General features: G+C 46.6%; 3 protein-coding genes across 8 annotated transcripts in view; all 3 read right to left on the bottom strand.

Annotated features, from left to right (window-relative positions):
• Window positions 1–392: 392 nt before the first annotated feature.
• LOC128770388 (phosphatidylinositol N-acetylglucosaminyltransferase subunit Y-like) lies at window positions 393–703 on the bottom strand. The gene has a single exon (XM_053884791.1). The coding sequence runs from the start codon at window positions 701–703 to the stop codon at window positions 491–493; it is 213 nt and encodes a 70-aa protein (XP_053740766.1). The 3' UTR covers window positions 393–490.
• Window positions 704–711: 8 nt separating this feature from the next.
• Window positions 712–1275, bottom strand: LOC128770387 (protein preY, mitochondrial-like). Its single transcript, XM_053884790.1, has 2 exons — window positions 998–1275; window positions 712–859 (listed from the first exon to the last, which is right to left on the bottom strand). Exons 1-2 carry the CDS (start codon window positions 1258–1260, stop codon window positions 727–729), a joined length of 396 nt encoding a protein of 131 aa, XP_053740765.1. The 5' UTR covers window positions 1261–1275; the 3' UTR covers window positions 712–726.
• A 2443-nt stretch (window positions 1276–3718) lies between these two features.
• LOC128770386 (polypeptide N-acetylgalactosaminyltransferase 18-like) overlaps window positions 3719–12433 on the bottom strand; it is a 59444-nt gene continuing 50729 nt past the window's right edge. Inside the window, exons 8-11 of one of the 6 annotated variants that reach the window (XM_053884786.1) lie at window positions 12267–12404; window positions 10396–10491; window positions 5700–5864; window positions 3719–4278 (exon numbers count right to left, since the gene is read on the bottom strand). In XM_053884786.1, the coding sequence (XP_053740761.1) occupies window positions 4132–4278; window positions 5700–5864; window positions 10396–10491; window positions 12267–12404 (546 nt within the window). In that variant the 3' untranslated portion in view covers window positions 3719–4131. Of the gene's footprint in view, window positions 4279–4333; window positions 5868–10395; window positions 10492–12266; window positions 12405–12433 lie in introns of those variants that run through there. The other 5 variants (XM_053884785.1, XM_053884784.1, XM_053884783.1 and 2 more) reach the window with 5 other exon arrangements.

Raw genomic sequence — 12433 nt, forward strand, 5'->3', positions numbered from 1 at the left:
GAGCATTTTTACCTGCATCCCAATGGTGCGGCGACAGGATCCACCTCCAGAGACGTCACAAAGGTTCTCGCTTTGATCCACAGAACTAGGTTTACATTTATGTACCATCTAAATTCAGCAGATGCACCTTTGTAGACGATATGTACCTGCCACCTTTTATACCTGTGACCAGTCAATGCAACACGGACAATCACAGGTGGGAGGAGAAATGCACCAGTGAGTGGAGAGCTTAACACAGCATCTTCTTACTCCGAACAAAACCCCCAAATATCTGACATATTATACTGCACTATTCCATTTCATAAAATACTAAAAAACAGTTTTGTTTTAAGGAAGATTTTTTCTTAAATACGAGACAAAATCAGAGATAATTGCTCAAACACAAAAATGTGTTTTCAGTAAAGCAGAACTTTATTCAAGGATCCTTCACCAGTCACTCCTGAGCTACACCTCCAGCACTGCGGTGATGCCGGGCCTCATGGCTGAGCCTCTAGTTGTGACTGAACAGTTTGATTCCCATCCAGCTCCACAGGTGGAAGAAGACGTAGACTGGGATGGTGACGGGCAACAGCAGGCTGTAGAAGCACACGCTGCTGCTGCTGGTGCAGCCCTGAGGGAAGTTCTCGTCCACAGCCGCCGAGTAGAAGAGTCCGAACATGGAGACCAGCGGGATCAGACCCACCATCATGGACAAGGAGAACATGGTCACAGAGGTGAGGGAGAGGTCTACTCCTGTGTGGGCGGGGGGTCCTTCTGGAGAAGCCGGGCCTCCTGTGGGATCATGTTGGGGATGCCATCGATGATGGGGTACGCGATGCCCAGCTCGTCGTTCACCAGCTCATTCGTTTGGGCCTCGTACCTGAAAAGAACCAACACCGTGAGAGGAAGAAAATCCAAACGTAATAAAGCTGAAAGAAAGTCGTGCGATATCGCACAGCAGCTCCATATTCACTTCATATTTGTGTTCAAAGTTACTCCGATCTTGAGCTGTTGTTACCTCAGCGGCTTCTTGGACAGAGGGCACACCAGGAAATCCAGCAGAGACACGTCAAAGTCGCTCTGCACTTGGTCCTCACAGAAGGTCCGCGCGGATCCACGCACAGAACCGAACCTCAAAGGCTTCACGAACGAATAATTCCTCAATAAACCGCAACAAAAACTGCGCAACATGACCAACTCCCAACAAGGGGATGATATGACCCCGATAACCCGGAAACAGATGACACCTTCAGTCGAACGCTTCCGGACCAACAGCGCCATCTAGCGTTCATCTCGAGCGGCAACTATTGCGAGTTTGTAAACAAATTTAAAGCTAAAGGTAAGATCCACGAACGAAACGATATATTTTCCATTATTAAATCATCGTTCACACGAAAGTCGATTTTAAATCTCAACGGAATCGGAAGGCTTTAGATTGTAATAATTGAACCTTCAAATATGGATTATTGACAAAAATAAACATGTGAGTCAAAGGCAGCTCAACCCAAGATCTTTATAAGAAAACTATTATAAGAATAAATGTTAGAAAAGAAGTATAAAAGAATGTGTCTAACCGTCTTTCTTCTGCTTTAACAGATTTATCATCTCAGAATCAATGCCGTGTTTAACCAACTATATGGTATGTACCCATTAATACTCACAATTAACATATCTATTGTATACATTCTCTGAAGTTTCAAAGGTATATTATGTTCAGTTTGAACTGTAATAATTTACGTTTTCATTTCCCGTCAGTTGGTGGCAGCATTTCACTACAAGACCAGGAGTGAATCGTCCCAGAAAAAAATGTCCCGAATATCGTTATCTATTTAATTACTTTAAAGATTTTAAGACATGATAAAATATTCATTTAACTCGAATTAGTCTTTAATATATTCGCACATTTCCATACTCACTATGCTTGGGATTGTCTGGGGCGAGGGAAAAAAACGGCTGGCTCCACTGAGCGAAAACACGTTTATTAAATTATCATAAAACCAGTAATTTATTAATGCTCTCTTAACTTCTGATATTTCAGTTCCTCACAGTTCAACTGCAAAAAAAGATTCCCCAGGAGCTGGCCTCAACAAAAGTGAATAAAAAGAGGCAGGATTTTGGCAGCGACTTGTTTGGTTCTGAAGCCCCATTTTTCCTCAGCAAGTCGGAGCCCTTGTTATAAAAACTTCCTCTCGCTGCCATCCATCACGGACGGAGCTGCCGGGCGTCACGGCCGCACGTTCACCTATAAATGTATAAAGCAAACACTCCTCCGCCGCCGTGACTTCAACAGCGAGGCGCCTTTGACAAGAGACGCATCCATCACTTCGGACGCGCTGCGTGCGCGCGACACACAAGTAGACAAAAGTTGCTGAGTCATGCTGTGAAACATGACTCGCTATTTTACACCACGCTCCGACACGGCACGAATAACGCGAATCACAATGTTCTTATGGTGTAAGTGGCCGCTGCAGAGAGTTATTGAGAATTAAAGCAGCAATACTGGGTGTATTTAACTTAGGAATCAGCTGAGGTCAGCACCTTTCCTCCAAAAAAACGTTTGAGATTTGCTCCACAAATGGAGAGTTGGACTAGACTGCTCATTGTATCCAGAGTTTTGGCCTCTTAAAAGCCATATAACGCTGCTGTTTTTCTTAATATCGTTGTTGCACTCGGTGAGTGAAGTAGTGACGTCAGCGTCTGTGAATTGGCCCGTGTCACTCAGCGATCACACTGAAGGCGGAAGGCGAGCCAAGTTCGGTGCGGTATGCATCTCATCACCGCGCACGTGTGCGTCCAACGACCAGATTAGACTGCACTTCAACGATTGAGGTGTAAATCGAAGCTGTTTTTATGTCCCTAAACACTTAGGTTTATCAGATTGAAGCGCAACTCCGAACGCAACTGACCATCTGAGGCCAAGATGGCTGTCGCATGATTATGACGACACACAAAAACCACACAAAGCAATAGGACACATAAGAAGAGGATTAACACGGAGCCCCAGACCTGACTTGGTAAAAATACAAATGAAAGCCGTGCGCACGCTTTAGTAAATCGTGGGAACAAATACTAAAGTGATCCCAGGTGAAACGTGCGCACGAATTACAAGCGTGTGGGCAGGAAGTAGGCCCTACCACCGAGCACCACCTCTCGCCCCTGCATTAGCACATGAGGTTGTCCTGTTATGTACTAAATATTAACTGGGAGTTTGCACAAAACCTTGCTGTTCTTTCTGCTATGCTATATACATGGCTATCCTTCATGTCTAAAAACACATCCCTGTTTTTTACACGTCAATCTAATTTATTGTCAATAATAATAATACACGATGGTGTGTTTTTCTAAACCCCCATGCAGCAGAAAGAGTTTTGGAGCAAATGGAATGAACCAATCACAGATCAGTACGCACATTTTACACATTTTATATGTACGCTTCAGCATTTCGTTCTCACGATTTACTGAAGCGTGCCCAGCTGATCGCTCAGTGCACGTTATGTTTTTTTCCGGCTTTTTTCAGGGGCGTTCGAGTTGTGGATTTTCGTTCGAAATTTGAAGCAAAAAAATCTCAAAATGTTTGTTCAAACTCTGATTTGTTCGAATTCCAAGACGTTCGAAAACCGAGGTACCACTGTACTCGGGTCAGTGAAGGAAAAAAATAGGCAGAATTCTGAGTTTAAAGTCAGATTTCTCACTTGCAAGTGATAATTCTGAGATTAAAGTGAGAAAGTCAGCATTCTGACTTTCTGAAAATAAACATCCCACGGATCATTTTTCATATATATTTTTTTTATTAATACAGAGTGGTTGTTGATTTATTATAAATAGCAGGTTTAAATAGTTCAAGAAAATAGCAAGGAGATTTTCAGCAGCCTCCCAGTCTGGTGCCCGACACACACTTGCTACACAGTAGCCCAGAACTCCAGGTGCTGACTATCAATAATCAATAATCACTGCTGCTTTTCTCCATGATGCAGAGAGGACGATAAATAAATAAATAAATGAATAAATGAGGTCCAAAGGAAGACGGACTGAACCAGGATACAGTTTATACCTTGAACTAAAACCATGTGAATCGATGAGCCAGACAGGTGACCAGACTGGACCCCAGAAGTTCCTCGTTCTCCTTTGGTAAACAAGCGCTTGAGCGCCACCTCACTGCGGCAGCACGGTGAGGATGTTGGTGATGGTCCACGTCTGCGAGGTGCAGTCCTGAATGACCAGCTGGACGCTGAACTCCGACTGCTTGTTGTGCACCAGCTCCAGGCAGCGCTGAGACTCCGTGTTGAGGAGGGAGCCGCTCTGGAGGGCAGAGGGGCAGCGGGTTACATCCGCACCGCACCGGACCGGACCGGACCGCAGTGCTACACACAACAACTGTGGCCACGTGGCAGTAGAACAAAGGGTTCGACTTTACTCAATCTATTATCCAGGATTACTGCATTCATTCGACATCACAGTGCATCTATGAGGCTCCATAGATGTTAGGATCGTTCATGATCATACGCCACAACTTACACAAGGTTTATTAAGTATTACAAGGAGGTGAATCTGAAATAATCTTATTTCTAATTATATCATTCAGCAGCCAGGTTTAGGTCAAGTCTTGAAAACTAGATGAACTTTATTTAATAAATCTCTTATAAACTTTGGGTGTCATCCATGATTGTGAAAATTCATAACATCTTCAATAAGCCATATAAATTATTAAGGACGGCTTTAAGTTAAAAAAAAATGTAATTTATACAAAAAAAATCAAAGGAAAATAGACAAAGAAATACAAAAAACATTAAAGAAAATCCAAATAAGTAAATAATATCTTTAGGTTGCTAACCAATTGCTTGTTTATTGACAGCTAATAATTGTAAATTCTGCTAAACGAATCAGACTCAACTAGACACTAATTAATAGTTATAATGATTAATAACAGGCTAGTACGCAGCGATTTAAGGAGCTAAATGTTCCCTAATTGAAAGTGTGACTGAATAAATACATCAAAAAGGCTCGAGACTGGTCAGAAAGAAATGCATTGTAATACAAGTAAGAATTAGTTAAATAAGTGATGGGGTGAGAATAGAATAAATTGAGATTAAAAAAATCATTTTTGTCAGAGTTGAGAATATAACTAATGATTTACAAAATCATTATCATGAAAACATCATTTTAGACCATACCATTGAAGCTTCAAACTTGGAGCACGTCTCAGCACTTGACATGTCTTTTCTCCCACAGTTATTTCCGACGCTTGCTAATCTGATCTGGGATCTCTCAGTGGGGGAATCGTTTATTTTTATTTAATCCCAGCTCTCCTCCCTGCTGAACCTGAACGATCGCGATGTTAGCGGCAGCGTCATCTCAACATAATTAATCTGTGGAGCCACGATGACTCATTTAATTTCCTCCCACTTTTAACACTCCATGACCTTCTGAACACTTGAAAAGTAAATTGTGCCAAAGTTACTCCATTGACTGGAGGATACAAAAAAACCTTGACTTTTGGACCTGGAGTTGAAGAAAAGAGAAGCCCAGTCAACACTGCTGCCGCCGGAGCTTTATAATCTCTGACAAGCGCAGGGATTAAAAGTGAGTTTACTGGGCTGGAATCTCCAGCCGAGTGAGAAGTCAAACCTCTGAGGGAGAAATATCTCCGCGTCCGGCTGAAGAACGTTAAACCTCCCCAGCTCGGGAGGGAGCTCTGCTCCTCTGCCAGAGTCTCCTGTTACCTGAGTGATGGTCCACATCAGCATCAGGTGCCTGGCGGCGGCGTAGCTGCACTCCAGCAGGCGCGGCTTGCTGTTGACATCCACCAGACACTTGTTGTCGTCGTCGTCGATGGTGGGACTCAGGACGCCCAGACGCAGCTGCTGTGAGCCTGTGTAGTACACGTTCTGCTGGAGGGACACACACGGCCACCGTCAGTGGAGACTCCCTCCCTCCTGAACACACTCACACTTGAACTGACCTCTCATGGCCATCACCCTTTCCCCAGCCTCTCCCTCTAAACCCAACCATCCAAAACACATGGCTCACCTGCACCACGACTCTGAACCAGACTGAAACTTAGTTGTTTTGTAGTTTTAATCCTCAAATTGAAACTTAAACTTGTAGGGACCAGCAAAAAGGACCCCACAAGTAGTGGGTGCAAGACTTGGTCAAAACACCCTGTCTCGCTCTCTCTCTCTCTCTCACACACACACACACACACACACACACACACACACACACAGTCTGTCCCAGAAACACACATACTTTCATATTTCGACCTTTGTGGGAACATTTCAATGACTTTCATGCCTGACGAACCATCTAAAACACATAGGTCAACCAGGACTTAAACCAAGTGAAGTTTTAATCTTAAAATTGAGGTTAAAGCAGTGGGCAGTGGCCAAAAGGTCCTCACAATGAGGTATTACCAAAAATTGGCCCTCACAAGTGTAGCTATACAAGGCACACGAGTGCTCACACAGGTTGCACTGTCCTTGTGGGGACCTCTCATGGCCATCACCCTTTCCCCAGTCTCAGGTATTTGGAAGTCTTCATCCTCATATTGAGGCTTAACCTTGTGAGGTCCAGCCAAATGTCCCTACAAAGTCGTACAGTCCTCACAAGGACAGTGTTTTGGTCCCCACTAAGTAGTGTAAACAAGCTCAGACACATACTCAGAACCATGGCCTCAGAATTGGAGGAGCCCATCCTCATCCCGGTGAGCCATCAGACCCTCACCACCGGCATCTTCTCTGCCACAGAGGCAGCAATGGAACCAGTTGAGGAGCCCACTGAAGCGTCACCGCAGACTCCAACTGAACTGAGCAGTGTACCAGCCAGTCACTAGTTCTTTGTTATTCATACCTGCTACACTCTGCTAATCACAGCATTAGCTACGCTACCTGCTGCTTCCCCTGGTGAAAACAAGGCGACCTGATTCAGGAGAGATAAAGAGAGCAGTGTCTCCTCAGACGGAGCTGGTGCCTCTTCAATATTAGCAGAAAACTGAATATGGAAATAAAGCAGGCCCAGTTTGGGAGAAGGTGAATCAAAGACAGGAGATGTGCAGCACCAGACGACAGGCCTGAGGTCAGATCCTCCAGACGGGAAAGTTGGGGAAGAAAGGACAGACAAAAGCAGGCGATCAGCGCGAGAGCGAGAGTGTGTGAGCAGGTAAGAGGCCATAATGCAGTGGCGGGACACTGTAGCGGTGGATAAGAGCTCTTATCAGTCTGGGATAGAACCAGCAGGCTGTTCGTCGGCTGTTTAATGCACCTGGAGAGAGCGATTATGACCGGCACTCGCTCCAGTCTGGAGGACAAGAGAGGCGCCGTAATGGAGGTCTCTCTCCGCTGCTGCTGGACCTGCTGAGAATGAAGGCTGGGGTTTTCATGAACTTTGCACGTCTGCACCGGAGAGAGGAGATTGTGTCGCAGCAGCAGAGGCTCCAGGTTTGGTGGAAGCTCAGTGGAAAGTCTGATGTGGGTCTCTGAAGACTTCATCAGGTATGCCCACTGAGCGTGCTCACAAACACACACGTTTGTCTTTGTATCCTTGTGAGGACCTCTCATGGCCATCACCCTTCCCCCAGCCTCTCCCTCTAAACCTAATCATCCATGGCTCACCCGAGCCAGGACTCTCAACCAAACTGGAGTAGTTATTTTGAAGTTTTCATCCTCAAACTGAGTCTTCAACTTGTGTTTCCAAGAGTTGGTCCCCACAAGTACACTTAAACCAGCAACACACAACCACACACCCTCTTTCACACGCACACACTGTCTTTGTGGGGACATTTCATTGACTTTCATGCCTGACTCACCATCCAGAACACATGGCTCACCTCAGCCAGGACTCTGAACCAAACTGGAACACAGTTCGAATGACCCAGTTATGTTGAAGTTTTAAGTCTTAAATTGAGGGTTGAAGAAGTTAAAAATTTGTGGCGGTCCTCACAAAGCTAAAAGTACAAGAGCATGCACACACACACACCCACTTTTGCTCTCCAAGCCTGTTAATTAGAATTTTAACGATCAAACTCAAGTCCCCGCTGAAATAACTTATTTACTCTTTCCAAGATTTCCCCAAATTATTAATGAACGCCGCTCCACAGTGAAATGTGCAGCAGCGCGGCGCCTTCCTCGCTTCCCTCCCTCGTCTTCCTCAAACATTTAACTTCCCGTGTCGCTCCTCCACTTTGTTTCTGTCGCTCCCAGTTTCCTCCGCCGCTAAGTGGGACACTTTTATTTGACTCTCGCGACGCAAGTCCTGCAGGAAGACGAGCACCGGATCACTTCTCCTCTCTTACTTATCTTTCTCTCCTGGATAAGGATGTTTTCAGACCGCGGGATCGGGAGGACAAGCAGGGGGCCCCAGAGAGAGAGGAAGTCCTCGAGACAAAAAGCTGTGTTCCTGCTGTAGCCTCTAGCTGAGACGCAGCGTCACCGTCCTGTTATCTGTTTTTTCAGGGCTGTGTTTATCACGGCGGCTCGTTCAACCCCCGGCTGGTGGGCGACTCTTTGCCCGTGGTAACACTCACCCTGGCCCCGAGAGCCCAGGACCTCTGGAGGGCTGTGATGATGCCCGACACAATGTCACAGTTTCTGTCTTCATTTATTCAACAAGGAAGTCGGAACAGGTTCAGAGAGAACACTCCTCTGGTATCAGCTCCTCCCAGCAGTGAAGACTTTCCAGGTTTGCTGTGAGACTGACACCGTCTGAATAGAATATGAGCTGTGTGGAGATGGAAGTGCTTCTGTGGAGAACTGCCAACGCTCATGCTTCTCTCTCTGCTAGCGCGACTGTCTGCATCTGGAGAGTCTCCCGAGTCAAACCGTGGCACTGCATTTCCATTCTACACTTCAGCTCTGATTCACAATCTCAAGCATCAACGCTCTGTAAAGACGGTGAGAAGGTCCGGCACGACTGTGGTGCGTCCGCGGCACTCGTCGATACCAGTTCGACTGCAGACTAAGGGCTTCCCAGCACAGTCCGGGTCACAATCCAAACAGACAGTGAGGCGGAACGTGACCCAGCCAGCTTGTCGTCAAACAGGTGAAGTCAAGTCGTTCAACTGAGTCTGTAACAACAGAGCTACGTGGAGACAAGAGGCCAATAACGCAAGTGTTTCGCTGTAGCTGACGCTGCAGCACTTGATGAAAGGTGAATCTCCATTTAGTCCAGTCTGAAGATGAAAACACCACTGTTCTACATCTGTCGTTCACCAGGGCAGCTGGCTTCACGACCGGTGTGTCTCCTGTGTTGCGTTTCAATACGTTTCAAAACTTTCAAGAGTGGGACTCGATGGTCCATCAGTGTCTCACACACTCTGTCTCGCTGGAGCAATATGCAACTGTTTTTAGAGTAAAAAAATTGCTTGGAGTCATGAGCATTTCTGACTGTGTTCGGAACTAACCGTGTTAACTCCGTGTCTAGTTGTCACTTTTAAGACTCGTGACTTGTGTCTTAAACACCGACAAAGTTAGCGAAGTCTCTGAAGTACCTTTTATACTTAAGTATGTGAAGTATAGGATTTCCAGTTGCATCAAAACACAAATAAACAACTGAGACTAACCTTCAAAACAACTTCCACTTTGGTCAGATGGTCTTCCTTTCTATCTTGTAGCAGTGGAAGCACAAATGAACTGCCAATTTTATTGTCACAAAACTGATTTGGAACCAGCTTCAGTCCCACCAAGGTACCTGCCAACACCCGCGCTTTAATCAACCAGACAGACTTCACTGTGCGGCCACTAGATGGAGGCAAAGATTATCAAAAGTGATCCCAAGAAGCTTATCCAGAAGTGATAGAAAAGGTGCAACTGGACACAGAACAAAATCAAGAAATGAACTTTTAAATAATTTTCTCTGACGGTGTGTTTATTATTTTGCCACCAAAACTGCACTAATTATCAGCTGCGCTTACTTTGCCTTGCTCAGGGGCCAAACCTTGTTTCTGGTCAGAAAAATAAAATGCTCTTTTAAACCAAAAACCATTTTGTTGCATCACAGTACAATGATGTGTTCAGGAGCAGTCGGAATAGCAGGGAACTTTAATGGGTCGGAACTGAACTAGCACCAAGCGCATCTGAACTTTACTTCTGACGAATCAAAGAGGTCTTATATGTGAGCTGCTGGGAAGTCGTCGCTCAAAGCTCCTTGTCTTGACGCTCTATCTGTCGACAGCCTTTAAGTTTGAAAGGGGGCGGGACCTCTTGCTGAGCTCCATCTCAAGTGCATCCACTGGAGTTTTCACTTTGCTCTCACACGTCAGCCCTGCTGGCTGCTGACAAACGCGGTGAAAGAGTTCAATGCTTCACGCCTCCTCCTCTGACTTCACCTCTGTGGTGCAGAGGTGCTGCATCCAGCTACACCACTATTTATAAACAGCCCATCTATTATTTAACCATCGACCGGAGCTTAAAAACCAGTGCTCACCTGCGGAGTCATGCCGTGGCACTGGTACATGATGGGAATGTTGTCAGAGTTCTGGCCCTGGTCCAGGCACAGGTCGTCTCTCAGGCTGTTCTTCAACTGAAACAGAGAAACAGACACGACGGTGACTGGATGAGCCCAAGGCGTGTTCACATGAGATGTGTTTTATACATGGGATTTACATGTGAGGTCAATGTGCAGGGGCAATTACGTGCCACACACTGTTGCGCTACAATATGAGAGCGGGGGGACGCGACACCTTTGGGGCGGCAGGGTCGTTTCAAGTGACTCATTTGTTGCATCAAACAATCGTTTAAAAAAAAAATCAGAACTCAGCAATAAGTCGCTGTGCGTCAACCAATCAGAGGCCAGATTTTACAGCGCAGAGAAACTTCATCAACAAGATGAGATGAAAAGAAACAGATTGAAGTCGCTTTGGTGGCTGGAAACAGAGGAATATACAGGTGCGTGTCGCATGGCAAGGGTCGCCAAGTCGCACTTGGAGTGAGTGAAAGCTAGCAACACAAATCCTTTCATGTCAAGCCATCATCTTCACATTATGTAGTTATAAAAACGTGTTTCTTCCTCTCAAACAAACAGCTGTTCCCAAAGCAGAGGGAGTTAGGAATAAAAGGAAAAACATCCAAACACACCAGAGGAAGGAAACAATGCGCAACACTTAGCTTATCAAAACAAACACGGCTGCCACCTGTCACTTGAAGTGCCTGTAAATGGTGATGAAACATAATTTTCTCCCCATTTGAGAGGTGACGTGAAGCCGGCACGTTCTCTTCGCAGAGGTGCCGCGGCACAGGTCCGGCACAGCAGCGCACGTTTCGGACACGCCTGCTAACAGATGGAAATCTGACACCGCTTTTGTGAACTTGATATTTCCCACAATGAATGAAGGACGTCTGAGGTGCCAGGTCCACGCGGCCTGAGCGGCGCTGGGATTGGAAGACTGCCGTGCTCTTGCGCGAAGATTTATTTGGCATCTCTTAGCAGTAATGTCTAATTATATATCTCTTTGGAACGCAGCCATTTTCCTCCGCCAAAGGAATCTACACCAAGATATCAGCATCTGAATCCACCTCCGGTGTTCCTGTCCTCACTTGCACTGAACAGCTCAAATGTCTGGGGTCGGGACCAGCCGAAGGTTCCACATCCAACATGGCCGTCCCGTCGCAATGGTGACTTTCTTTCAGCCGACAGTGACAGAAGTTTTTGGCTGACTTGAGAGACAGGTGTGGAATCGGGTCCTCACAAGTGTGGAGGCGATGATCACACAGGTGAAACCCGTCTGAGCTCACTTCTCTCCAACTTTGCTTCAAGTCTAATAAGAGCAGGATGTTGGCTCCCCTGTTGCGCGCGCCTCCCCAGGGAGAGGCTGTTGACGCAGATCGGTGAACTTCACATCCACTTCCCTCCCTGCCGCGACGCTTTCAAGTCTGACAACTGAGAGCCAGGCGCCCACGCCTCACGCTGGCTGTGTCATCAACAGACGCCGCGCGGCGGCAGGGACTTCCTCAGGCGACGCGGAAGTAACGCAGATAAATACGGCTGGAAGACGAGACGCTCGGGGGCAGGAAGCGACTGATTACCCGCGAACTCATGAGGTGAGGATAAAAGAAGTCGACTTCTGAGTCATCAAGATGATAGCTTGTCTTCCCGTCGCCGGAGCTCTGCACTCGGGAATGTGAGGATAAAGGTCCCCTCATGTAACCACTGGCTTGTATCGATCAATACCTGAGAGCCTGACACACTGGAACAGAGTGGTGTTCACTGCTCGGTGAAGGCAGGAACAGGGTCGACGCTGCCGTCGGCCCTCACCGCTAACCCCACCCTTCAGTGTTAAATCCTTCAGCGGGCCTCACCACTCCATAAGCAACGATGTCGCCGTAGTAGCGCAGCTCGGGGTAGACGCTGGCCAGGTACCAGCTGAACGGTCGGCACCGGAGTCTGGACCGCAGGGCCTTCCTCTGGGTCAAGTCCCCAATGTCGATCCCTGAGTTCTGGAGGAGGAAAGTCAAAATGTTTCCTT

Source organism: Synchiropus splendidus, chromosome 14, assembly GCF_027744825.2.
Source record: "Synchiropus splendidus isolate RoL2022-P1 chromosome 14, RoL_Sspl_1.0, whole genome shotgun sequence".
Lineage (NCBI taxonomy): Eukaryota > Metazoa > Chordata > Actinopteri > Syngnathiformes > Callionymidae > Synchiropus > Synchiropus splendidus.

Excerpts from the sequence above, each read along its gene's own strand:
- LOC128770388 (XM_053884791.1), bottom strand. The coding sequence starts at position 703 with ATGTTCTCCTTGTCCATGATGGTGGGTCTGATCCCGCTGGTCTCCATG.
- LOC128770387 (XM_053884790.1), bottom strand. The coding sequence starts at position 1,260 with ATGGCGCTGTTGGTCCGGAAGCGTTCGACTGAAGGTGTCATCTGTTTC. Across the intron at positions 860-997 it reads CTGTCCAAGAAGCCGCTGAG|GTACGAGGCCCAAACGAATG; the intron begins GTAACAACAGCT and ends GGTTCTTTTCAG.